This window comes from Aedes albopictus, unplaced genomic scaffold (assembly GCF_035046485.1).
Source record: "Aedes albopictus strain Foshan unplaced genomic scaffold, AalbF5 HiC_scaffold_294, whole genome shotgun sequence".
NCBI lineage: Eukaryota > Metazoa > Arthropoda > Insecta > Diptera > Culicidae > Aedes > Aedes albopictus.
The window spans coordinates 5,725-33,564 of NW_026917084.1; the positions used below are offsets into that span (position 1 = coordinate 5,725).

Sequence of the window (27,840 nt, forward strand, 5' to 3'; positions counted from 1 at the left end):
GTTGCATCCCAGGATGCAGAGTTCGCTCCGCACGTAACGGCCACGTGCAAATCAGGCTCCATGAACATACGAATTCAGTTCACCGCCCCCTACAATGGTGTGGTCCATGCAAGAGACTACCGAACGCCTGCTTGCATGACGTTCGGAAATGGGTCAGCCGTGGTTGGACTAAGTCTTAATCTGCTGGCCAAGCAGGGCAACAGCGAATACTGTGGAATTCTAGTCAGTAACGTCAGTGGAGGAGAGGTAAGAGCGCTTGATGCTTTCTAAAACGTGCTGCAGCAGACTTTTTTGTTCATTGACACGATCAGTCGTTCAAATATAATGAAATAACGATAGGATCCATTGAATATTTTAGGTTAAATAATGCTGCAAAACCGCATTAAAATAAATAATAAAGAATATAATTCCAACGAGTTAATAAAACAAAAATATTACATTAACACATTAACAAGTCCATATATCAAACCGGGCTTGTCAGTTTCAATCTGTATCACGATTGTGTGCATATGAACACACCGACATGCAAAACTGGTCCCTTGAACGAATTGGGTGAATGAATCTGGCGCACGCTAATCGAGACCAGATTGCACGAACAGGAAAATCAACGTATCTGGCACATTTCCTACTCTTAGCCAGACATAGTGCTCACCCCGACGGCGTACAGCTGGTCTTGCCTTATATTTTTGATATTTATTAAGGTAACAATTAGGGCTTTATTCAATGGATATATCTAAATTTCGCCTTTCTTCTTTTTCTACTTGGCATAACGTCACAAATGGGACAAAGACCGCTTCTTAGCTTATTGTTTTATAAGCATTTCACTACTAATGGCCATTTTGTAGATCGTGTGGCAGGCGAGAAAATGAAGTCTACGGTTTTTCCATTATGGGAATCGAACCCGTAACCCTCAGTATAAATACTCACGTGTTTACTGCGGAGGGTTATGGGTCACAACTGGTGATTTTTCTTATATTCGTACAAATTGGGCCGAAGGGTCTCAGACTTTCATGAAACTTTTTCCACAGGTAGGGCTCATGGATAAATGAAAAAAAATTCAGGGTTGCTAATTTTCCCGGAAAACTCAGGTAGATTTTTTTTGTTTTCCCTTGACACTACTTACTTTGAAAAATTATAACATCGTCTAAACAAAGTTTTTTTTAAGAAAATGAAAGCAAAATTTCTCAGAAGTCCAAAAAACTATGAATTGGAAAAAGTTTTCCACAAAATTTTCCACAGTTGAGAAAATTTGTAGAGAAAAGCCGGAAAAACTGTGCCCGAACTCGTGGAAAATTTTCAAAACAATATTTTTGAGAAGGTTATTTTATAAGCTTCAATCGCTGAAATGTTTGAAATGATTTTTTTTCGTTTTTGAGTTATGGCCAATTTTGTTGTAGAATGTCCAAATGTGCCATATAAGCCTTAACTTTGAAAAATCATAACTCAACAACGAAACATCGTGGAATCCAAGTTTTTTTAGAAAATTTTCAGGTTTATCCTGCTACTGGTCACTGTTAGTTCTGAAAAATCATCTTTTCTCTCGATCTAAAAGCGTGGCGTAATTTGAGCCCTTGTAGCTTAAGCTAAGTTTCCTGTTCCCACGTAGAGCGCTCAAGTAAAATTACTCCTTTTTCCGCAAGTCATTTTGACAACTGATCTATATGGGGAGAAATGTCACTTTTCCTTACGGAATAATATTGAGCTTCTCGAGAATTAATAGCATTTCGACAAGTTTCTCTTCGACCTCTAGGTTGCGCGCCAGGGTATAATGTGTGTTGGACACTTTGCGACGATTAACTCAAATCCGCATACCAGCGCACAATTTGCTTTTCACTAGCCAATTTGTTTTTCACTAGCCAAATCACTATTAATCAGTGGTTTAATGAAGTAAAAGCGTTGTTACCGTCAATAATGTCTTTGTTGTACATTATTTCCAGACATAAGGAAGTTTAATGTTTTAGACAAAAAATGGATCCGAACCCTAAGAGAAGAGCTCTTGGCGCGGACCATTTTGACACTTGTTTATTAACATTTTGTATGGCGCACAACCCGGCGCATGGGCGGTCGGCGCACAAGTTTTTGGCCGGTATGCGGATTTCAGAAAAGACTCGCAATAGCACGGACTATTTTTCCGCGCGGAAAAGTGACAGCTTCATTTGATTTGCACGGAAAGCGTTAATGGCGTTACACTTTTTTCCTTAGGGGTCGTACACAAATTACGTCACGCTTGTAGGAGGGAGGTGGGGTTTTGGAGAACATGACAACTCATACAAATAATTTTGAGGTCCCATACAATAAGTGTGACATAAAGGGGAGGGGGGTTGAAGAAGGTCGATTTTTGCGTGACATAATTTGTGTATCACCCCTTACTTGCCATCTGCGAACCGCTCAATAATTAGGAAGCGGAATCATTACTTGAACATTACTTGTCCTATCTATTTGCACAATACGTACGAAGTGGAAACTAGCCATTACTTTGAATTTAACTTTTCATAGAGTGCATCAAAAAATCTCAAATTTTGACTGTTTATCATCCTGTTATATGTGCATCATTGGTACAAATTTGGGCTCGATTGAATAATTTTTCGCGAAGTTAGAACCGTTCTGGTAAAACACCATTTATTAAACTAACTCATAATATTTTCTCACGGCGAATTAAGTTATATCGGGTTGAAATTTTTACCCATATAGAGGAAAATAAGTCAAATTTACAATACCACACAAAAATTACTAAATGTGTTCTTCCTTTAATCTAAATAGGCTCTAATATATCTGATTTAAGATAACTTGAGAACAGAAGTGGAAAATCTTTAGACTTACCTTACCTTACCGGTCAGGCTAAGGCCGGGGTGGCCTCTGCTGTACATAGTAGCCGCCTCCATTCCACTCGGTCCATGGCTGTTTGTCTCCAGTTCCGCACTCTGCGTAGGGTCCGCAGATCGTCCTCCACTTGGTCGACCCACCTAGCTCGCTGCGCTCCACGTCTTCTTGTACCGATCGGATGACTCTCGAGAACCATTTTAGTCGGGTTGCTATCCGACATCCTGGTGACGTGACCCGCCCACCGTAGCCTCCCGATTTTCGCGGTATGGACGATGGTTGGTTCTCCCAGCAGCTGATGCAGCTCGTGGTTCATTCGCCTTCTCCAAGTCCCGTCTTCCATCTGCACTCCGCCGTAGATGGTACGCAACACCTTCCGTTCGAAAACTCCAAGGGCGCGTTGGTCCTCTGCACGTAGGGTCCATGTTTCTTTAGACATCAACACTAAAATTTATTGACATTGACGTAAAAAATTACATTTTTTCGAGAGAAATCCAAAAAGTGTCAATCTATGATAACTTTTTTCAACGTTCAAAAAGCATCTATGTATTAATAGTTTGTGAAGCATTTGTATATTGTTAGTGTACGTTCAAAATTTCGTTCAATTCGGTTTACTGGTTTCCAAGATATGACAGCTCAAAAATGAGTTGTCTAAAAAATAGTGTTTTACCCGAACGGTTCTAACTTTGCGAAAGATTAATCAATCGAGCCCAAATTTGTACCAATAATGCACATACACTACCCGTCATAAGTACGGACTCACAAAAAGTATTGCAACAATATTGCATCACCCTGACTCACCTCGATATCTCCAAAACCTGAGGACTTACAAAGATGCTGTCTTCAGGAAAGTTATTCAGAAGACCAAAAACAACAACTTTTCTGAAGGCGGCATTTTTGTAGGTGTTCTGGTTTTAGAGATATCAAGGTGAGTCAGGGTGATGCAATATTGTTGCTATACTTTTTGTGAGTCCGTACTTATGACGGGTAGTGTATAATGGGTTGACAAACAGTCAAAATTTGAGATTTATTGATGCACTCTATGAAAAGTTACAGCATGTTGAACTTTTTTGTGAGAGAAAAAAAAGATGCCTATCTCAAACATTTTGGCCATCCCCTGTTCCTATATAAATCGCTATGCTACTTTGACATATTCTCACGCTGCACTCCTGTAAAATATTCGCCCGCTGCCGCCAGAGCATATTCGTTTCAATATTTCATCATATACATGCATGTTCGCTGCCTTTTGCCAATCATTCAGTTAATGGCCCATATCCGTTATACAGCTTCTATTTTGCTACAACATTGCGCACTCTACTTTGGGTCTTTGGGTCAAGGTGTGCCCAAAGCATGGGCTATACGCTAGCCAGGTCGCCCGATGGGAGGGAACCATGTCTGCCACCAATAGAAACAAAAAGAATAGCTGGACCTTGACTGCCTTAGACCAATTAAATAATCGATAGACCCTAGTTGGAATGTTCATCTGATGCTTCTTTTCTTTGCCTTTTCATAAGGTCAGGTGTGTCGAGCCTTCGTTACGGGGGAAGCTTATATAGAGAATAGCAGAGCGGTAGACGCGAAAGCAGTTTTTGTAGACTGTGTGGGGCGATGATTGACCTTAATTTTCTTTCATCGCTTTAACAAGATAATCTATCGAAAGAAACAAAAAAGGTGTATCTTATTTTCCGGACATAAACAGCGCCTTCTCATCTGTAACGGGTCACACTGCCATACATAATCCTACGCTTTCATCTTATTTGAAAACAAAAGATTACGGCATCAATTCATTGGATTTTTTTTTGTTTTATGTCTGCAAAACTCAAACGAAAATACAAGAATAAAACAAAACCAACGACGAATAAATACTTTTTAATAGTAAATGAATATTAACCACAAACAGTTTTTTTTTTTTGTATAAGTTTGTTTATACTTTAAAAGTGCTTGACACACGCATTTAACGTTGAAACTGAATTTTAATTGATTCCCGTCAATGCACCACCAGAGACAAGTTTACTAGAGTATACTATGGTTAGCTGTACGTAGGAGTTACTCGCCCCTGAGCGTCTTCAGTCACGCACGCTGCGAAGGGTCCGCAGATCGTTCTCTACTTGATCGACCCATCTAGCTCGCTGCGTACCACGTCCTCTTGTACAGGTCGGATGGCTCTCGAGAACCATTTTAATCGGGTTGCTATCCGACATGCTGATGACGTGATCCGTCCACCGTAGCATCCCGATTTTCGCGGTGTGGACGCTGGTTGGTTCTCTCAGCAGCTGATGCAGCTCGTAGTTCATTCGCCTTCTTCAAGTCCCGTCTTCCATGTGCACTCCGCCGTAGATGGTACGCAACACCTTTCGTTCGGAAATTCCAAGGGCGTGTTGATCCTCTGCACGTAGAGTCCATGTTTCATGCCCATAGAGGACTACCGGTCTAATTGGTGGTTTTGCGGGCCATTTTAGCGTCCAAAACAACTGTGCAAAACTTGGGTACGATCGGTTGCGCCTCCGTATTCCGCATTGCGGTTGAAATTTTTGTATAGGATGTTGTACGGGCAAGCTTACTTTTTGACATATTCATAAAAAAAACTTGAACTTTTCTAAAACTATGTAACCAGTGATGTTCAAATATAGCCTTGGAGGTCCCGAAAAACTTTGTTTAGAAGACCGCAAAACGATCCGACACTTGTAGTGATGAAAGTTATAATGTACAAATCTTCTGATGGTGCTTTATTTAGCATGTAAAGAACAATTTGAATATTATTAAAATTTCAGGTTTCAATTCTAGCCAAAAACCAAGCGTATAACATTTTTCACAAGCGTCGGATAACATTACGGTCTTCGACAAAGTTTTTCTGCATATCCTAAGCTATATACATAGTTCAACGTCATCAGTCACATGGTTTTAGGTATTTTTTTTTTCAACCAATAGCACCTTTTGTTCCAAAAAAATCAACCTTGTTGACGCAATCTAATGAATATGTGAGGTTAAACAAACCTTTGATGTTATCTCGCCTATGTACATTGTACAAACCACCCACAAGTCTAACCTTCAATGACGACTGTCAAGAGTACTAACCCGTGCGTGGATGTAAGTACAACGTGTAACTGATAGTTAACATATTTGTTGAACATACAGTCAAATCTGTTCACGACGGCCACTTTTTGAACAACAAAACATTCTAAAGCATATTTTTACGGACGCCTTAAAACAGGTATCAGAACATTGGCTCAGGCGGCACGTTCTCCAGCAAAATGGGAGATTTGTGCCTCGCACGTCATTGCCGATCATCATTTACCCGAGGGGAGAAGGGATTGGAAAAGGGAAGGGTGAGTAGGAAAAAGATGATTAGATTCTTACAAACACTTCCGAAGAATTGCTTGTTAGAATAAATATACACGCGTATGAAAGATTCAACCAGAATATTCAAAGATGAAATTCGAGTTAAATCCTAACAACAGTACAATTCATTCCTGCACCCCCGAAGGGATACTGAAAATGATTAATAATCAACTCTCATACTCTATAAAGACGTGCCTTTTCCTACTACAGTAGAACAAGACCCGCCTTTCTGAGTACGAGAATCAGATTTATGTGAGGAAACATTAACAGAAACCTTCTGAAAACCGTAATTTACCAAAAGGTTTTGTTGTTTAAGAAGGGTCAACGAGTCGTCACATATACTGAAAAAGAACAAATGATGTCCCTTTTCAGTCGGTATTACTTTGTTGATCCTCCAAAAGTTTGCCAGAATATTTGGATTCTGGAAAACTATTCGATTCAAAACATCATTTTGATTTAAATCTTCAATTGCATTCCATGGAATACGCAAACAAATGCTGTTTTGATGAAGATTATATTGTTCAATTATGAACTTAAAATCAACCACCGCCTTTTCATTTATCTGCAACAAACTTTGCTTCAGCCAGTCATGGCTGTCCTGATTCTCCGGAGAAAACCAGATTTTGCCATATCTTAGACCTGAACCAAGGAATGTTGGGATAAATGAGTCGGTTGGCGTTTGATATAAAAGGCTGTTCAAGCCTTTCATCAGTTCATCCTTCAATGCATTTGTAAAATAGCCTTTTTCTAGCCTAATTTGCAGACGCAAAGAGGATGTTGAATTGCTCGCTTCCCCAGAGAAAGAAGGTTTACCGGTAAAAGCAGCTTTGCGGTTTTGCTTCTTTCTCTGGTTTTTCGCGTAGTTTTTGCCCTTAACGGCAAAATTAGGATCGCCACTATTTGTGGCCAGTGGCTTCACACTCTGTAATTTGTGTCCAGCACGCAGGGTTCCTTCTTCAGCACGTCCAGTTAATGCTATCGAAGAGTTACCCGGATGCTGTACGAAACTACTAGAGGGTTTACCTGAAAGCTCAGCCATCTTTCCCAAACAAAATCACAGCTTAGCCAGAAAAAATCGAACCGCAATTGATGACGTCCAGGATCAAAGAATGATCCATTTCAGTCAAATTGCTCGGTATGGTTCGATGGTAATTGTTGTCCCACCAACACACTAACTTTTGAGTACCAAAAGCGAAATATAAGTAAATACAATATAAAGAACAAGTTGCAATACAGGGATATTTCCAAGGTGTTACCATACACCCATAAAAAATACCCCATGTACGCAAAAGTTCTCTAAGTATGTATTTTACTCTTTTATTCTCGTTTTATACTGAGATAAAGTTATTAACAATACAAGCAATAAATCAAATGCTCATATTGCAAACAAATGAAAATAATCCACTGCCATCCTTTTCTTATGGCAACGGTTCAATGTTGAAGACGAAATACCAAATAGTGAATAATTTGAAATGCAAAGATATTTTCCGATGCACAAATGTCATACATCTCGAAAACACCCTATGCATAGCAAATGTCCACAAAAAGCATTTCACCCTTATGACTCTAAAACCGAGACATAATTTGCAATACATTCTACCGACTACCGATCGTGCAATCCGATCGTATTGCAATACAATAGACCACACAGCTACGTGTTCCTCCGTAGGTAGTTACACGCAGCAGAGATAGAGCCAGGCGAAGACCACAGTGCTTTATCTCATTGGTCTCATCAACTGGTACAGAACACTGTTGCGCAATCATGCTGTGTAAATGTGTACTTACCAGCGACTATGACGGATGCCCGAATATTCTGAGTTATACATACTCGCTCAAGTATGTCTGGTTGACTCAGTCAGTACTCACCACATTTGCAAACAGAATCACTACACATAAGTGAGATTAGACAACCCCGCATACAAATAGGGGTTACTCATGGTGCCACACTACCTACATCGCACGACTAGGAATACCATTGCACCACATATTGAAGCAGTGCTTAAAGATCAAGAAATTTTTTTTCCATTATATTTCTTGTTTCAACGGACCAGAATCGTTTCACTAAATTCTATTTCCGTTAGCACAGTGGTAATACACATTGCCTAATTAATTACCTGAAGGGCAATTAATCGATAACACCGAAATAAAACTAATTAAAGCGGGTCATCACACAAAGCGTCCACTACCCATTCGCGCACTACCACGCCCATCAGAGTACTAACCCGTGCGTGGATGTAAGTACAACGTGTAACTGATAGTTAACATATTTGTTGAACATACAGTCAAATCTGTTCACGACGGCCACTTTTTGAACAACAAAACATTCTAAAGCATATTTTTACGGACGCCTTAAAACACCTTTGCGATAGAATAGTTCATTATATTATTCGCCATAGATAGTACTGACTGTGCCGTGGTAATTGAAATACAATATAAGTATATTCACTGCAGCCCTTCCGATCTCATTCTCTCTGAATCGCTGCCACCTTTCTCGCAGTTTACCATCGTTGCATAATGCAACAGCTAGCATATGCACGTACATCCGACAATACAATTTATGATAATGGATTTCAAATAATAGCAAAATATGGGCACGCGACCTACAAAATAGGAGGCGACAAAACATCAACGTGGGCTCCACCCAGTGTGTACTTCTTTGCGCACAGACATAGGCGAACACATCTCGGTTCGACTGACCTCCATGGGTGCAAATGCAACGTACAATAAAAAAAATAACAACTGCACAAGTCGAAAGCAAAGCGGCAATATATTTCGGGTTAAGCCCTTTTTCCTGTGTGTAACTGACTATCCCAAAGTAAGCAATGCTGAATGAATGACCATAACCCGTTATCATGGTAGAGTATTGTGGGTACGTTACGTACATGCACTAAAATGCATTCCACTGGGCCAGTGAGCGAGCATGCAATGTGGCCTACATTCTCCCACCAACTCGATCAACCGATCGCTAGACTCGGCCCATGTTTGACACTTATTTGTGACTCTGGAGAACAAGCAGTTTTTTTCTCGATTTGCATAGAGGCGGTCGGTTTATTTTATCTTACTTGATACTTGATGGGTCACATGGACTAAATCGAATAGATAATTCTTATCTTCCACTGAATCCAGTCCTGGGTCAATTGATTATTATCAATTATTAATTAATAACACTAGCTTACAGCATTTTTGAACTCGGTAAGCTGATGATCATTTTTGATGTAGAATCATGCCCTGAGTTCGAAAACATGATGGAAAAAAATTACAGTAGAGCGGAAAATTTTTCGACTTTCCATACAAGGTTGATGATTTGAAATCGACTTTTGTTCTATTTTTAAGTAAAGTCACTCAATTCACGCATCTCATTCTCGGTAAAAAAATGCTCCGATTGAGCTGAATTTTTTACTGTAACTTGCCTACATATGATATGTCAAATAAACGTTGAGAAAGAATTTTTAGGTTGTTTTTTTCTTATTGAAAAAAATACATTTCTTCAAATATTTTTGGAAATTTTGCTAAAATTTAAGGAATTTGTCCCAAAAACTCGCCAATATCTTGAATATCATCAATCTGACGCAAAACCTGCATTCAGATGATCGAATGGCATTGTATTCAGCTTTTAATTTATGGAAAAAGATTTGAAATTGGTTAAACAAAACGTAAGATATTTGAATTTTAGTAAATTCCATATTTTAAAAAAATGTAAAACTCGATATTGAGCATAGAGCATGAGCATAAGCATGAGCATAGATGACCGTACTATTCGTAGTTGCTACTCCGTGATTGACCAGAACAATCGAAGTTGCACAAGGAACCAACAGACGGAGCTTGGGAGTAGCTTACCGTCCTCAATGTGCATCTTCGAGAATTTCAAACTTTATTAGGTCAATAACGGCGCCGGCCACGTCCTTACGGTCATCGAGGAAGGAAAGGAATGTTATTATGACGTGCGTTGCTTACTAAAGACCGAGATCACCTCTGCGTCTCCACGTCTGTCATGGGAAGGACTTTTTGTTAGTGGGGAGGGGAAAGGGCGCATGATATGAGTTCACTTTGGTAAGTGGAGTGATTCATGCAACCCTATTAATATCAAACCACTTATTTTCATTTGGACTAAAACAAAACACATGCCGACATCGAAGATGACGAACCATTCAGATAGTTTTCGAAGTGCGAAAATTAACGAAAGAGAAAATAAAGTGATTTGAACCAACGTGGCTTTGGAACTTGGGCCGACACTTGACGTGACGAACATTTCAATGTCTGTTGACTAAAATCGCAAAAAATGTTGTTTGTTGCATTTATCGTATCATAAATCGCCCCGTACGAAGATGAGCAGTAGTATGGGACACGCTTGTATGGAAAAAATAAATCCTCGCTCCAGTCAACTTTTTAGATGCCATTTAGGTTCCATATGATCTGTACAAAATTTCAGCGCAATCGGTGAAACTATAATTTAGCGCAAGCGGTTCAAAGTTTGCATAGGATTTACTATGGGAAAAGTTACACTTTCAAACAAAAAATCCCAGAGGTCACCCTTTGTCTCCTTAATTCAAATCGATCAACGTTTCTTGTAGAAAAATCATTTATGAAACTTTCCTTCGAAGACCGCAAAACAATTGGAAGTTTGTGGAAAAAGTTATTGATTTATTACCAATTAGTAATCTAACGAGCGGCTTTTTGTTTTGTTTTATTAGCAGCACTGCTGCTGCCGTTGTTACATGGGGTGGCGGGAGGCATCACCACCCCCAGAAACAGCAGCAGCCAAGGCAGCAGCTACAGTGCTGCTAATAAAACAAAACAAAAAGCCGTTCGTTTGATCACTAATCGGTAATAAATTAATAACTTTTTTCACAAGCTTCCAATCGGTTTGCGGTCTTCGAAGGAAAGTTTCATAAATGATTTTTCTACAAGAAACGTTGATCGATTTGAATTAAGGAGACAAGGGGCGACCTCTGGGATTTTTTATCTGAAAGTGTAACTTTTCCCATAGTAAATCCTATGCAAACTTTGAACCGCTTGCGCTAAATTATAGTTTCACCGATTACGCTGAAATTTTGTACAGATCATATGGGACCTAAATGGAATCGAAAAAGTCGACTGGAGCGAGAATTTGATGTTTGTCCCATACTAATGAGCAGTCAAATAGACGACGACGACGACGACGACGACGTGCACGCGGACGATCCGAATGAAAACGCGGCCTGTACACTTTGCCACCAAAAACTCACTAAATCACCCCGTACGAAGATGAGCAGTCAAATAGACGACGACGACGACCGAATGAAAACGCGGCCTGTACACTTTGCCACCAAAAACTCACTAAATCGCCCCGTACGAAGATGAGCAGTCAAATAGACGACGACGACGACGACGACGACGTGCACGCGGACGATCCGAATGAAAACGCGGCCTGTACACTTTGCCACCAAAAACTCACTAAATCGCCCCGTACGAAGATGAGCAGTCAAATAGACGACGACGACGACCGAATGAAAACGCGGCCTGTACACTTTGCCTCCAAAAACTCACTAAATCGCCCCGTACGAAGATGAGCAGTCAAATAGACGACGACGACGACGACGACGACGTGCACGCGGACGATCCGAATGAAAACGCGGCCTGTACACTTTGCCACCAAAAACTCACTAAATCGCCCCGTACGAAGATGAGCAGTCAAATAGACGACGACGACGACCGAATGAAAACGCGGCCTGTACACTTTGCCTCCAAAAACTCACTAAATCGCCCCGTACGAAGATGAGCAGTCAAATAGACGACGACGACGACCGAATGAAAACGCGGCCTGTACACTTTGCCACCAAAAACTCACTAAATCGCCCCGTACGAAGATGAGCAGTCAAATAGACGACGACGACGACGACCGAATCTGCTCTCAAAAACTGCTCTACTAAAAATTTTTTTGAAGGGCGGTTTCGAAATCAGCACTAAATTGTACTTCAAAAATTTTGGTCGGTTACAGAAGTTCACGACTTTCGTTTTATTTTGTAAACTAGTGTAATTAGATATTAATTATTAACAATTAATCGCCCACAGTATGCCCTCTGGTAATGTTTGACGACCATAGAAAAATGTCATAGTTAAGCATATGGACACAGACAAATAGATGTATCACTTGGAACAAAGTGCGATTAAAATCATCGTCACAAAAGTATAATCACCCAATGCTAATTATCTGAGAGAGAGGAGACAGCTGGCTTCGATTGCGTGCTACTTAATGTCAAGGAGGACCTGTCACAAACTGTCACCGCGAACCGAGCTGAAAATCGCACATTGATGGTGTGGTGTGGCCAAATATCCAAAAGATCTTATTAAAATTTTGCTCCGTTTGTTGTATTTAAAAACGATAAAATATTAATGTTCAGTTTTCCACGACCAGCGCAACGAATCCATTCTTTTTCCATGCTCTGTCGCAACGTACTCAATATGCAAATCATTTTTGACCAAAAATATATTTTGAAACCATTGTGCGGCGCACAAAGTTGTAAAAAGAAGGAAGAAGAAGACATGTAAACATCGTGGCTGTCAGTGAGCTGTCTCCTCTCTCTCAGCTAATTATGCTGTGTTTCGCAAACCCACTGAGTAGATGGCGGTAGTGAGCAAACGTCAAACAGGAGCAAAAACGAAGCTAGCGCCATGAGCGAGAGATTTGCGAACTACAGAATATTATAAATAGTTCGTTAAAAAGGAGCCGTTCATAAACCACGTAGACTTTTTGGGGGGAGGAGTCTGCCCAAAGTCTACGCTCCATACAAAATTTTAAAATTTTTGTATGGACAAAAGTCTACGAAGGGGGAGGGGGGGGGTCTGAGATGGCCTAATTTTGGCCTACGTGGTTTATGAACAGACCCAAAAGGAAAACGATGGGAACTGGGTAGAGTAAGACGTCTGTTTGTCTGTGATAGGAAGATGAGAGGGGGATCGTCAAAAATTAACAATATTGGCGTTACGTAAGTAAATTATGTACGTTCGCACAACTATAGGTGCCCGCGATTTCACGATACAAAATCAGTTCGATCGTGAATCACATAATACAGATTACACCCCAAATTGGACTATCACTATCACACTATTTTTGGTAGGGTAATTTTCCAATTGTTGCACGGCTAAAAATTCGCCAATTGTTGCACACCCCATAAGAATAACATGGAGTGTGCAACAATAGGCGAGTTTTTAGCCGTGCAACCCTACGCCTAAAAAGTTTGATAAAAGTGCACATTTGCCTCGACGTCTTCGGTGCACTTATTCCTTGATTTACAAGGGCAGGAATCACCGCGCCCACCACCCCGAATTTCTATCGACGGTGATGAAATCCAGGTGGTTGAAGAATTTGTGTACTTGGGCTCACTGGTTACCGCCGACAACGACACCATCAGATAAATTCAGAGACGCATTGTGGCAGGAAATCCAGCTTACTTTGGACTCCGCAGAACTCTACCTTCGATCGTAGACGTCACACTAAGTTAGCTATCTACAAAACGCTGATTAGACCGGTAGTCCTCTGTGGGCATGAAACATGGACGCTACGTGCAAGGGCCAACGCGTCCTTACAGTTTTTGAACGGAAGGTGTTGCGTACCATCTACGGCGGAGTGCAGATAGAATCACGAGCTGCTGAGAGATCCAACCATTGTCACACCGCGAAAATCGGGATGCTACGGTGGCGGGTCGCGTCATCATAACGTCGGATAACAACCCGACTAAAATGGTTCTCGAGAGTCATCCGACTGGTACAAGAAAGAAGACGTGGTGCGCAGCGAGCTAGGTGGCTCGATCAAGTGGAGAACGATTTGCGGACCTTTTGCAGAGTGCGGAACTGGAGACACACAGCTATGGACAGAGTAGAATAGAGACGACTCCTAATATGTACAGCAGAGGACACTCAGACCCTAATCTGACCGGTAAGTAAGTGCACCGTAGACCTCAACATAGTCCAAAGGGTTATCCCCGTTGGAGCCGGGTTGTTTTCCTTCACTGCCGTAACCTCGCTGACCTCGAACACGTTTCTTATGCTCGGTTTCATCGCCGGGGTCATATTGAATAAAACAAAACAAAGATAACCGTACACATTGTAGTTGCTACTCCGTGATTGATCAGAACAATCGAAGTTACACAGAGAACCAATGAATGGTGCTTGGGACTAAAGTGTCTCGAGTATACCAAAGTGGAGAATCCTTGTCGCTTTGACAGGTCTCCTGCTCGATTGGAACTATGGGGATGACACTAGATCGACTGTTCCAATTTTGACGTTTCTCCTCTTTGTTTAATCCAGGCTCGTTACTTGGGACTAGCTACACACTCTCAATGTGCATAATTCGTGAGTTCAACATTTGAAAGTCAATGCGCATTCCACACTCGCGCCTTCTTCTCCCTATCGAGAAAACTGACTGACCCACGACAAATCATCGCCGGGGTTATATTGAATAACATTAAGAAATAACTTTCGTTCTAAATATCGTTCTTGTGTATAAAAATAATGCTTCAACCAAACATCATGATTTTTTTTGATAAAAACTATTACCTATTTCAAATTATTTTTTTTTGTGACACGTCCAATTTCATGAATTTGAAAGAAAAAAAAATAGTCAGAAGATATTACAACAATGTTTCGTTGCTCTGGCCACATTTATTGATCTTTATCAATGGTTTGCGACTTTATAATCAATCTTTATGGATTACTTTCCCATGAAGATTTAGTAATCACCTCCAATTCAGTCAATACAGCTTTGTTCAATTCCCGGCACTTGAATTTAGCCCATCTTCATCCTGACAAAGAAGCACACAAATTACAGTTACAGGTTCAGTCTAACGAACTTCAGATGTTATTAGGTTCTATTAGGCTCATTGAGACTAGTCTCATGTGACGTCTCATGAGACTCGCACATTAGATATTTTTTGCGCGTACTATGATCTCATTGCTCCTAAAAAGGTTTGAGACACATTTCAAATTAGCGCATGGCACACTGTCTCATCCATGTATACATGAGAAATCAGACACTCTGCTTTTGTGGTTCTTCCTGAAGTTCCTTATTTTTTTTTTTTTTGGTTTTTATTTCTGTGTATTTTAACTAAAGCTAATTCTACACTTAGAAGTTCCTTGTCGTTTTGAAAAAGTATCCGAGATTTTAACATACATGGGATGGCCAAAATGTTAGGGATAGGCAAAGTTTTTTTTCTCACAAAAAGGTTCAACAGGCTGTTACTTTCCATAGAGTGCATCAAATTTTGACTGTTCGTCAACCTATTATATGTGCATTATTGGTACAAATTTGAGCTCGATTGGTTAATCTTTTGCGAAGCTTGAACCGTTCTCGGAAAACACTTTTATTTAGACAACTAATTTTTGAACTGTCGTATCTCGGAAACCAGTGAACCGAATTTAATGAAATTTTGAACGTTTATCAACAATGTAATGATACTTACGACGTTAAAAAATGTTATAATTTCTCATGACGAATAAAGCTATACCGGTTTGACATTTTCACCCATTTATAGGAAAATAAGTCAAACTTACAACACCACACAAAAATTACTAAACATGTTCTTCCTTTAATCCAAATAGGCTCTAATATATCTTCTAATAGATATCTTGAGAACAGATGTAGGAAATCTTTGGATGTTAAATTTAAATGTAATAACATTGATGAAAAAATTTGCAATTTTTCGAGAAAGATACAAAAAGTGTCAATCCATCATAACTTTTTTCAACGTCAATCCATCATAACTTTTTTCAAAACCAATGTTTTAAAGACTTGTGAAGCATTAATATATTGTTGAGAAACGGTCAAAATTTCATTGAATTCGGTTCACTGGTTTCTGAGATATGACAATTCAAAAATTAGTTGTCGAAAAAGAGTGTTTTACGAGAGCTCAAATTTGCACTAATACCGTAAACCGGGGTCAAATTGATCGGGATGAAATTGATCATTTGGGTACTACATTGTATGTAATTGCATTTCAGGAACTTGTAAGCGTTGCAATGATCTCAAACTTCTTACCTCATCTAGTTCATAGATGTCTAGAGATGAGTTTATAGACTTTTATTTTTTTAGAAAGTTAGCTTTGCCTTATTTTTTCAGGAATTTGCAATGTATTTCTCATTTAGCTGAAATCATTGCTTCTGAACAATCGATTGCCACTAGGACTTCTCGTATTTTTTTTTGTCTTATCAAGGCTCCAATGGTTGGAGAGTTACATATGAAGCTATTCTGTACATGAAAAAGTTAAAAAAAGTTCTTTTTTTGCAAAAAAAAAATCTTTTCCAAAGGAATTAGCCTACCTTTAGGCGTTAAGGGGGAAATTTCAAAAAATATTTTGCATTTTAAATGTCAAATTCACTTGTTGAAAGAGGTTTGACGCGTCATTCGGATTTAGAAGAGCAAAATTAAGTGGGTAAGGAAATTTTTCTTTTTAACCGAAGCTTAATAGTATACTGATCAATTTCACCCCAAAATGGCATCTTCAATTTTTTTTTTTGAAGTAATTTAACTAAAAGTTTAAATTTGTTTAACAAAATTCTGTCACATGGTTTCATGGAGATCCACTGGGTACTGATTTTCCAGAAATTCTTTTGGCAATATTTGAATTGCCACTAATGTTATTTGCAAAAGTTGTTTTAAAGTGATCAATTTGACCCCGGATTACAGTGCTAATGATGCGCATACATATAATTGGTTGACAAACAGTCAATATTTCAGAATTTTTGATGCACTCTATGAATGTTGAACTTTTTTATGAGAGAAACAAAATAGTTTCCCAACCCAAACATTTTGGCCGCCCTTTGTATCGCAGAAGAAATATTTGAAGGGCTCTAGAAAGGGATGTTCATTCGCATATTACACAGCGCAACATTTTTTTGTCTCAAGAGCAAACTTATGTGTCTTTGACAGATTTTGGGCCGCTGAATCCGAATCTGCGCTTGAATTTGCTCCAGCACGTCACAATTTTGAGCTATACCTTAATTCTTAGGGCAAAATATGCGATCCATTAACATCCAAATTAATGACTTATGCAAAATATTTCGTTTTACCAAATCAAATTAGATAGATTTAAGCATTTTATGTCAGTATGTAAACTTGCATGCAACTTTTGGAGGGTGACTTGTATGGGAAATTTCGAACCTAATCGTTGGACAACCCAATTGCAATGCTTTTAATTGAAGGTTTGACAAATTCAAGAATTTTTAAGTTATCGCACCGTAAATCGTCAAAATAAATGTCAACATTGATGTGATGTGTTTCGCATGCACTTCAGATGCAGTGCGCTGTTTCACGAGTGCATAGTTGCAGCATTTTGCAGCAACTTACAGCTTTTTGACGCCTGTCAGTTGCTGCAGTTATCGATATTCATTCGATACGTGAAACGTGAAAATGTTTCAGTTACCGAACGTCTACTGTAATTGAATGCGCTGTTGTATGTGATATCCAGCGTAGCACATTATTTCTCCCGGTATGGTGCATTGTATATGGCTGATCTAAGACCGAGACGTGCGGTTATTGATCGATAAGAGTCTACTGCCTATAGTGGATACCGGCTCAACAGTGGTGCTGCACACACGACCATTTCTAGGAAATGAGTAGAATTGCAAGCGAACCACCATAGCAGAAGAGAAACAGTCCGCACAAATGTGGTAGAGAATGGCAAGAAAACTTTAAGCATGATAAGTAATCATAGAGTTTGCATGAATCGTATATGATCACACGGCGTTCGTTGTGCCCAGATTTGAATAATTGCGCAACGATAAAGAAGGCAGAAATGCGGGCACTCAGTCCACCATCGAGCAGCAGATGTGGTGGTGGCACATACTTATAGCCACGATTCGGCCCACGAACGTTTGAGACGCCGGTCATCGCATACTGATAACGATTGCTGATTTTTATAATGCCAATAGCCTGAGGACTGAAAAATGGCTTTAATTAGTATTATGTGATATGTTCTTATAAATAGCAAAACGTGATAACGTCGAGTACACTAGTCCACTATGTGATCAAGCATTTATACTAGTAGTAGTGTCAATACGTTATTCATTGAATAACAATCGCCTAGAATCGTTATTATTTCCAGACATATAAATGGTTCTTTCTATCTTAATCAATAACAGTATATGATATGAAAGACTTCAATACTCTAAAAGAGCCGAACCTGAGGCCAGAGATTACCATTCTAGCAGCGGTTCTGTAGCTTCGTATTACCAAATATGTCGGTGCAGTAATGTCGGCAAGCACCTTTAATAAATTAGTCCGCACTGCTGCGGATGCGACCAATTCAACCGACACGGAGACTAATTGCGAATCAAACCTTACCGAGAAGGTGATAAATAATGGTATTCGACAGTAAGAAAAATATGGTCGGTCGGTCTACTGATAAGATTGCAATTCCTAAGGCATCGCACCCAGGCCCGGATTAAGGATTGTGGGGGCCCGGGGCCCTCGGAGGTACAACTGTGATGAGCAAAACAGTTTTTCTTGGTTTTAAACAATAAAATCAATATTTAGCAAGCATAAACGGTTTTTGTGGGGGTCCCTAAAATGTGGGGGCCCAGATTCCTGTCCCCCCAACCCCCCGTCACCTACTTAGATTCGGCCCTGATCGCACCTATTTATAGATTCTACCAGCATATTCTTTCATTAACGCACCATTAGTTCTACCGGGCGATCGCTGTGATCCTTCTTTGTACTTCCACCTTTGAAACGTCTTCAAACACCACTTCAAAGGGAATCGAGGTAGACTAATAGTAGGGATGTATAATAACCAAATGCATTCATATGTGTCTCAATCAATCATGCGTTGTACATGTTGGAACGCTTGCATTCAAAAGGCTTGGAGTGATGTCGCTTTATGTCAAGATTTTTTTAATGAATACTAACCACATTACTGCCCTGAATCGCATATCAGTCCCATTTGCATAGGAAATCCAGCAAAGATGGGACTGATATGCGATTCACGGCAGATTACACAATGGTCTGTAGGTCGTATTTAAGCGGAAAAAATATTTACGCCTAAATTACACAAGTTTACAAAATAAAACGAAAGTCGTAAACTTCTATGTATCAACGACCGAAATTTAATAGAAAGCTGATTGTAATAGGGAATCGCGCCACTTGGGCGGTGGCTTCTATATTCGTCTGTTTTCCACTATAACTCAGTCAAATTTGAACCAATTGACACAACTTTTGGAATGTGGTGAGATAGGTATAGTATCTACCCGTGTACAACATTTCAAGTCAATTGGTTCAAAATTGACTGAGTTATAGTGGAAAACAGACGAATATAGAAGCCACCGCCCAAGTGGCGCGATACCCTATGTTCCGATCATCTGAACACATTTTTGGTGTCAGTTCAATAGAAGTCGAGGTATTGGTGGGTGTATGGGACGATCTCCTTAAATTTTAACGAAATTTTCAAAAAATAACGAGGATCCTTTTTTTTTCAATTATAAAAACACAATTGAAAAATTCTTTCTCACCGTACATTTGAAACATTAGATGTTAGCCAGTTACGGATAAAAAATCAGCTCAATCGGAGCATTGGTTACGATTACGAAAATATAGATGTATGAAGGGAACAACTTTGCTTAAAAATTAAACAAAAATCGATTTCAAATCGACAGTCTTGTATGGGAAGTCGAAAAATTTTCTACTATAATTTTTTTCCTTCACGTTTTCGAACTCAGGGCATGATTCTACACTAAAAATGATCATCAGCTTACCGAGTTCAGCAATGCTGTAAACTAGTGTTATTAGTTAAACTATATGCTGTCTTCGGGATAGTTTCTCCATATTTTTTGAGCATTGTTTTTTTTTTTTCAATAATGTGTAATTAGGGTTGTCCAAATGGTTCTCAAAATCAAAATATCATCAATGTTCAGGACAAAGTATTCCGAAAAAAATCAAACAATCACACATTATTGGAGAAAACCGATTCTTCTAAGAGAGTTTAGTTTATGGTCGAATTTCCTAGGAAGAAACGGTTTTCTTCCAATATGTTTTGATTGGTTGATTTTTCCAGAATACTTTCTGAAAAGACGACAAATTCGTATCTCTTATATTTTCGTACTTGTCATCCTAATTTTATTCTTTAAAAAATAATATCTGCAACCTTGCGAGATAGCAATATGGTTTATTCGGCAAAGTTGTTCAGATTTGAGTGTTTTTCAGCTTTTTGTTGCTCTATATGGTAACAATGAAAAGTTGACATTTTGATCTTGAGAACCATTTGGAACATCCTACCTATTTTCACATTATTGAAAAAAAAAGTTCAAAAAATATGAAGAAAATTTTCCATAGACATCATATAGCTGAAACTAATATTTAAGCGTAAATATTTTTACCGCTTAAATACAGCGCACGGACGATTGTGCATTGCCCTTAACCCTAAAAGGGATACCTTCATGGCCTCAGTTTCGTCACCTCGCTGAGTGTGTTCCATCAAAGACGAGCTCTGAAAGGCGCCTGGGGTCCAATAGACCCCAGGTATCCCTTTTAGGGTTAAGGTGAAAAATCACAGAATCCGCCACAATGTTCGGCTTGTACGGCTGTAGAGCACTAATCTTAGCGAAGGGTCCATATAAACAAGATGGATATAACCATCATGGGATGTTGTCCACCATCTGTTGCCAGGTCGAATTCTCTTGGACTTCTTTCATTTCCCTATTTAAGCTGCGCCGCCATGACCCTCTGGGCCTGCCTCTGCTACTATGTCCAGCAGGGTTTCAGTTAGGTATTCGGTTGAAATCAAGACAGACATCATTGCCTTTTTTGGTCCTCAAGTGTCGCAACTGTTTAGTGCGCATTGGAGATAGATACGCACTACTTCCGTCATGATTCGGAAAATATCGCAAGTTTGGTCTCAGTTGTAAGGCCATTCCCTAAGTCTTTGGAAACTGGAGTGACGTCGACACCACGCCTGCTACCTGCTGTATCGGCACTATGCAGAACTGATTCTCGGATTGCCGAACAATGGAAATGAGATGGAACGTCGTAGATTGCTCGGAAGATGGCGACCTTGCGGTTGCTTCACAGATGTTGGGCAGTGGTGATGGCCAGAATAACGGATGGCTAACCACAGGCCGATTCGCGGCCTAGCCCCTCTCTGAAGCAATACCTTCTTGATGGTTCCGGAGAGACGTAGGGTTTGGCGACCATAGGAATGGTTTAGTGAAGGACTATAAAGAGCTTTTCATATAATAAAGGCTTATACAATTTCAAAATTAACACCAACCGTATTGTTACTTTTTCATCGATAATTATCGGACTTTTCCGTACTTTTGCCCGTACTACTAGTTTTAAGGAACATTAGTTTTACCTTCTATAAAAAAACAACACCTTAATTAATAAGTTTTAGCACATAGGAATATAACAATTTTTACTTTTTAAGGGTTCGTTCAAATATTACGTAACTCTAAGGGGGGAGGGAGGGGGTCCAGCACTGCGTTACGTTTCATACAAAATTTCTAAATTTCCCATACAAAAGTTGTTACGTGGGGGCGGGAGGGGGTCTTAAATTGGCAAATGTTGCGTTACGTAATATTTGAATGAACCCTTAATGGTTGAACTAGACACGACGCGCACTTCTAAATCTTGTAACCTGCGTGTTACAATTAACCCGTTTTGTCTAGTTTCGTGACTGCGTGTACTCTGAGTAAACATGATATTTGCATACATAGGAAAAGCCTCACTTTTAATGTAAACCCGTGCAATTACATTAGCACCATCTATGAGTCAAATTATGCTACATTGGGCAAGCGTTTGTCATGACACATGTGTGATCAAACCGCTGCAAAGTAGTTAAACTCTTCAAAGAAATGAGTGGAAAAAGAGCGTGAGTGCCTCGCATGTCAAACGAACTGCGTGAATGATCACTCACTCTATGCTGTCATTTGGAATTCTAGGGTGGGACAAATAGTTGGGATTTGCGGTGGAGCCAGCAAATATGCCTTTTGGAACCGAGCGGTTACATGATAGTGCAACCGCCTGTCTGAATCACCACCTGCTGCTCCGACTTCTGGTCGTAGACAACAACCTCCTTAGATTTGTGATGAGGCGCTGTCTATAAACTACGTAGACTTATTTTTGGCCATCTTACACACCAATTTTTTTAAAACGCTTCCAGCACAAAACAAAAATCAGCAAAATAAATTGCTGAATTTCAGCAATTTTTTTTGCTGAATTTCAGCACAACGTTGCTGATCAACTGTCAAAATTGCTGGATGATTCAGCAAGTTGAAAAATAATTGCTGATGTTCAGTAAATTCGCATTGCTGAATGAAATCAGCACAAAAAAAATCAGCAAAGTTTGCTGAATACCAGTAAACAAAATTTGGTGTGTAGACCTCCCCCTCCCTCCTCGTAGACTTTTGCCCATATAAAATTTTCGTAATTTGTATGGAGCGTAGACTTTGGCCAGTACACAATGCCACTAAATTTGTGCAGATTGAGTTTTGTTTCAATTCAACAGATTTATGTTTTCACTTTTACCGTGGACCCGATTTACAATTAAAAAAAAAAAAGATTTTGTTGGCAATCGGATTCGAACTAACAACCTAGAAGATCACCAGGCTCGCACCCTACACTAGGCTATCGACATATTTTTGACTTGATGATGTTTTTCTTGGTGATAAGTTGAATAACATGTTAACGAATAGTTTCAACATTAACAATGCATTTCTAAATATATCGTCTCATCCATCCGTGTCATCTGGATTAGAAGAATCCAGAACATATTATTTTTGTATGAAACCAAATGGAATTTACGGCGTTCATCTCATACACCGTTTTCCCTTTTTTCACAGCGTTCTGAGGAGCGATCAGTCCAATTGGCCGTACGAGTTCACAAAACGCTGGAACTAGCGGACGATAAATTTTACGTTATCACATGTGGAAAAACAGGATTTGCAAGGTAAATTAATAGGGCCCGCATACGACCCAACTTTACAATGTTGAGTGTATCTAGCATTTTACGTGCGCTATGTTCGCCTTCTGATAAGGATAAACCTAAGTTTCGATAGCATAGCAAAGCCTTTAATTATCATTTAACAATCATTGTTTTCAGGGATGACAACTCTCCAGTGGCGCTTAAGTTCTTCGAAAATGAACGTCGTGTCCAGGAAACTGTATACGGTCGGAGATACACGGTCAAAGCAGAGGTTACACATCCGAATGGAACCCATGGAATCCGCGTTAGAAATTGCTTCGCCTTCAACAAAAAGAACAAAACTATTATATTGATTGACGACCGAGGGTAAGCATTCTAAACTGCTATGCGACGGTTTTTGAAACTGATGGAGTTTCTATCTAACAGGTGCCCTGTAATGAACAGTGGAACTTACATCATGACACGCTTCCGAACTGCTGCCAATGGAACCACGGCTACTGCCATGTTGAACTCAATGTTCCGGTTTCCAGAAGGTTGAACTGTGTTCTTAACCGTCAAAACTGCATGGATACCTTAATCACAACGTTATTCGTTCCAGGGTCCGAAGTTCATTTCCAGTGTGACGTAGACCAGTGCAACGGTCTTTGTCCGGATATTGACGACAGCACGTGCGCACAGGATTCAAGCGCCTATACAAAGTCTGGGCGACAGTTGGGACAAACTGACGAGGGAATGCTATTGGCAGCCACAACAGTGTTTGTACTCGATCCAATAGATGCCAAACGTAAGTAAAACAGATGTTAGGTCGCGAATTGAATGATACGCACCGGTCTTTAGTCTTGGCGAGGCATGACTGAAGTCAAGGATGGTCACCGACGAAACGACATGACAGTGGCGTTTCAAAACTGACCCCCTCTCATTTAACGGTCGACCAGCGAAGCAAACGATCGCTTCTGTCAAACGAGCGCAGACGCGAACCTTTTCCTATATAAACACACAGGGTTGGGGCTCGAGGAACATAACGCTAAGGGGGAGGAAGTAGGTCAAGTTCAGTGTTACGTTGTTGTTGTTCATCAAAAAATCCGAAATTCCCCATACAAAACTTGTTACGTGGGGGGAGGGAAGGGGTCTAAAATTGTCAAATTTTGCGTTACGTAATATTTGAATGAACCATTGAAAGGTCAGAATCAAGTCAAGTACTAGCCAGGGCCCGTGGTGCAGCGGTCACACTTACGCTTCATAAGTGAGTGGTCATGGGTTCGATTCCCAGCCCCGGCAATTTTTCAGCTGCTATCATTGACCCGCAACAGCTCTAAAGAATCCGGATCTGTGGAAATCGGTAAACTGTAGCTCATAACGGACCCTCAATTGGGCTGCAAAAGGCTCAACACCGTCAATAGCCACACATCAAGCGCTTTTCATTCTACCATGTAACCAGTTCGATATAGTAGAATAGAATACATTTAGGCGCTTTTTAAGTGCAGCTGCCATCTTCAATTGCAACTGCACACTAGTGCCCTAGTGGACTGTAATGGAATAGGTTAAAAGCTCAATGCACTATCCACTATCTTAAGAAGAAGTCAAGTGCTCACTCGTCTCGATGGTAATTGAAGAAATAGTGATTGATTGCGATTTGCCTAGAAGTGTAGAGTGGTTCAGAAACAAATAGAAGCGAAAACATTACCGCCTTTTTCAGAACCGAAAACTAGAAGAAGTGAAGTGCAAGGGAAAAAAGTTTATCAAGAACCTCAGCGTATCCCGCAACGATTTCATGCTGTGAATCGAAATTTGTAGGGATACGAACCATATTAATTGAAATGTACAGTAATAAGCAACTAAGGACCCATGTAGCGACAGATGTAAAGGCGTAGGTATTCAGCATCATAAGACCGGCTCTAGAGGCACGTTATCCTCTATTTGGGACATTTATGCCATCAAGATTGGGTATTCTCAGGGTACGAAAAACGGATCACGCCGGAAAACAAACGCTTTATCCTAAGCGGTGCAAGCGATGAGAGCAATAAAACAAATATCGCTTGCCGTGCGTGTGCTGATATTTCTGCTGAAATTGTCGACCCACATTATCGAATTCATGAGTCTTAATTCGTCCAAATATTAAGACTTCGGCCATCCTCAGAGTCGAAAATCAGTTGTAAAACAATGCGAAAATCACGATGTGAATAGAACGAGACAAATATTCCTATCGTTTTTGTTGTGAACAAACTCGGGAGTGATTTTGTCATAATCTGCTAACGAAAAAACAAAGCGTTGTTGCCGTGCCTTCTTTGTTGCCTATTTTTCGCTTGCGGTGCCATATTCTGCGTACACTGGGTATTCAGTAGGCTGCGGCTTATTTTTCAAAAGTTGTTGAAACCTGGAATTCGTAAGCTCTTTTGGATTCAAATGACACAAAAAGAGAAACCTCTGAGTTTAAGACAAAAATATTGAGATTTAGAGGTCGCGCAATCGTTTCAAAGTTGAATTTTCGAGTAATAAAAAGGTGTTTTCACTTCAAGTGCTATAACTTTCGCAAATTTTAACTGATTTTCAATCTTTTTTTTATGAATTTCTCACAAATTAAATTTCGAATAAACTCCTAGAACATCATTTTTTTTTCCAAAGTCACGCAAAATATGAGTTTTTGAAGATTTAACTTGTTTTTTTCTTTTTTTTGCAAAAAATTTTAACTTTAGAGTCCTATAACTTTTTAACCGTTTGACCAATTTTAATTTTTTTAGCTTGCTTTTGTAGATATTTTTGTTGCCTATCTTTGTCCCAAACAAACTTTTCATCAAAGTAGTCATTTTTATGATACTTTTCACCAAAAACTGTCAAAACATGCATTAAAACTTGATTTTTTCATGCAAAATTGGAGTTTTTGACGATTATTTGCATTTTTTTACTCCAAACCAGATACTTAGCTTCATATTTAGGAATATTATTACTCTAAAATTCAACTTTGAAGCGTGCGCGACCTCTAAATCTCAATATTTTTGGCTCAAACTCAGAGGTTTCTCTTTTTGTGTCATTTGAATCCAAAAGAGCTTACGAATTCCACGTTTCAACAACTTTTGAAAAATAAGCCGCAGCCTAGTATTCAGCATTGCCATGCTGAGCGGAACGGATTCGATTTCCGGTTGATCCAAGAACATTTTGTAATGGAAATTTCCTTGGCTTCCTTAGGCACAGAGTATCTTCGTGCCTGCCACACGATATAGACATGAAAAACGGTCATTGGCAGTGGAAGCTCTCAGTTAATAATCGTTCACGAAGGTGTTCGTACGCGATCCGCAAAAATGCCATTGCATCACAAATCAATGCTCTCAAAAATTGGACAATATTCCATTTTTTTTAGGTCAATTGACTAGTTTTCACGCGAATATGCCTAAACTAGATGAACTGCGTCGATATTATCCGAATTTCATTGATCTTGAGATGCCTTGCCCCACAACTACGTCACAAGTTGGCGCGTATGTAATTCGTGCATGGTGGCCTCACAATTGGATCTCCAACGCGGAGCTCCATCGTCGATGTCATCAAAAGTCGATATCGACAGAAATTCGGGAGCGAAAGTGGAGTTGGGTCGGCAACACTTTACGCAGGGTTGGGACCGAAATCTGCTAGCAAGCATTAGATTGGAACCCAGCAGGACATCGCAGCAGAGGCAGACTCAGGGGCTCATGGCGGCGCAGCCTCAACAACGAAATCAAGCAATTTGACAAAAATTTGACCTGACCACAATGACAATGGCGGGCAATCACCCAGGATGGAGATCTTTCAATTCAGCCCTCTGCATCACCGAGGGTGCCCAGGACTGAAAGAAGAGAAGAAAAAGACCTCTCCTTCGTCGTCTTTTGCAACACGCCTTTCAGCGCCAACTCTACCAATGCTTGCCATCTCTTGCCATCATTAGAAATACATAGTGAATATTCAGCAAGACTATGCTGAGGGTGACTGTAATATTCCCGGTCGGTCCAGAAACTGTTTGAAAAGAAAATTTCACTAACTTCCATGCCATTAGAAGAGTAAGCTGTCAGCACCTACACTTTCTTCTGCATCAACAGAAGTCGTATTTTGAACTTCCGAATGGCATAACTTTGGTCATTCAACTTCTCAATCGTGACTTTCGAGTCGATCTTTTTGTCCTCCATTGAACACAAAATTCACGGATCGCATCGCAAAACAGTCTTAACTGAGTAACCGCGCTTTCACGCAACTGGGCCCATTACCTAGTCGGACGTATATTCAGTTGAATTGAAACAAAGTATTTAAATGGAGTATGAGCTGTGGGCTACCTCACGCTATGACTTTCACAGCAACTAGGGGAACTCACGTATTTTTGTTTATTATTGTTGATCTCGAAGTTGGCCTCAAATCCTTCCAAACCAAGCTGAGTTATGTGCCCAAATTACAGGCCATTTGGCCCACAAAAACCCCCCTTGGCGAAGAGAACAAACCTACCGATAATACCCTTTGTCACCCTATATGATTATTACAAATGTATTGATATTTAGCACTAATACACCTAACACACTTACATTTCCCAGCTCTTGGGCCGCTATGCGAAGACAGTGGTATCAGACCACATTGGCTGCTATGGCTAACGATCGCGCTCGCAGTCTTGTTCCTCATCATGCTGTTGATGAACATCTTCCTCTGTACAGCTATGAGTTGTAGTTGCGCAAGAACAGAGGTAAAGTTATTGCATCACGAATACTAACTTAGAATAACTTGTATTAATGTTGCCTTCATTTTTCATATAGATAATCGAGAAGGAGCCCTCCATCATCGAAGA

The 27,840-nt window shown here is 39.9% G+C and overlaps 1 protein-coding gene across 1 annotated transcript; it reads left to right on the forward strand.

Moving 5' to 3' along the window:
* Positions 1–27,840, forward strand: LOC109406950 (uncharacterized; the record flags this gene model as incomplete). Its single annotated transcript, XM_062843526.1, is given in 7 exon segments — positions 1–246; positions 22,963–23,069; positions 23,223–23,411; positions 23,472–23,578; positions 23,644–23,829; positions 27,593–27,738; positions 27,809–27,840. Coding segments are annotated over 7 exon segments (1,013 nt in total), but the record flags the coding sequence as incomplete, so codon positions are not given.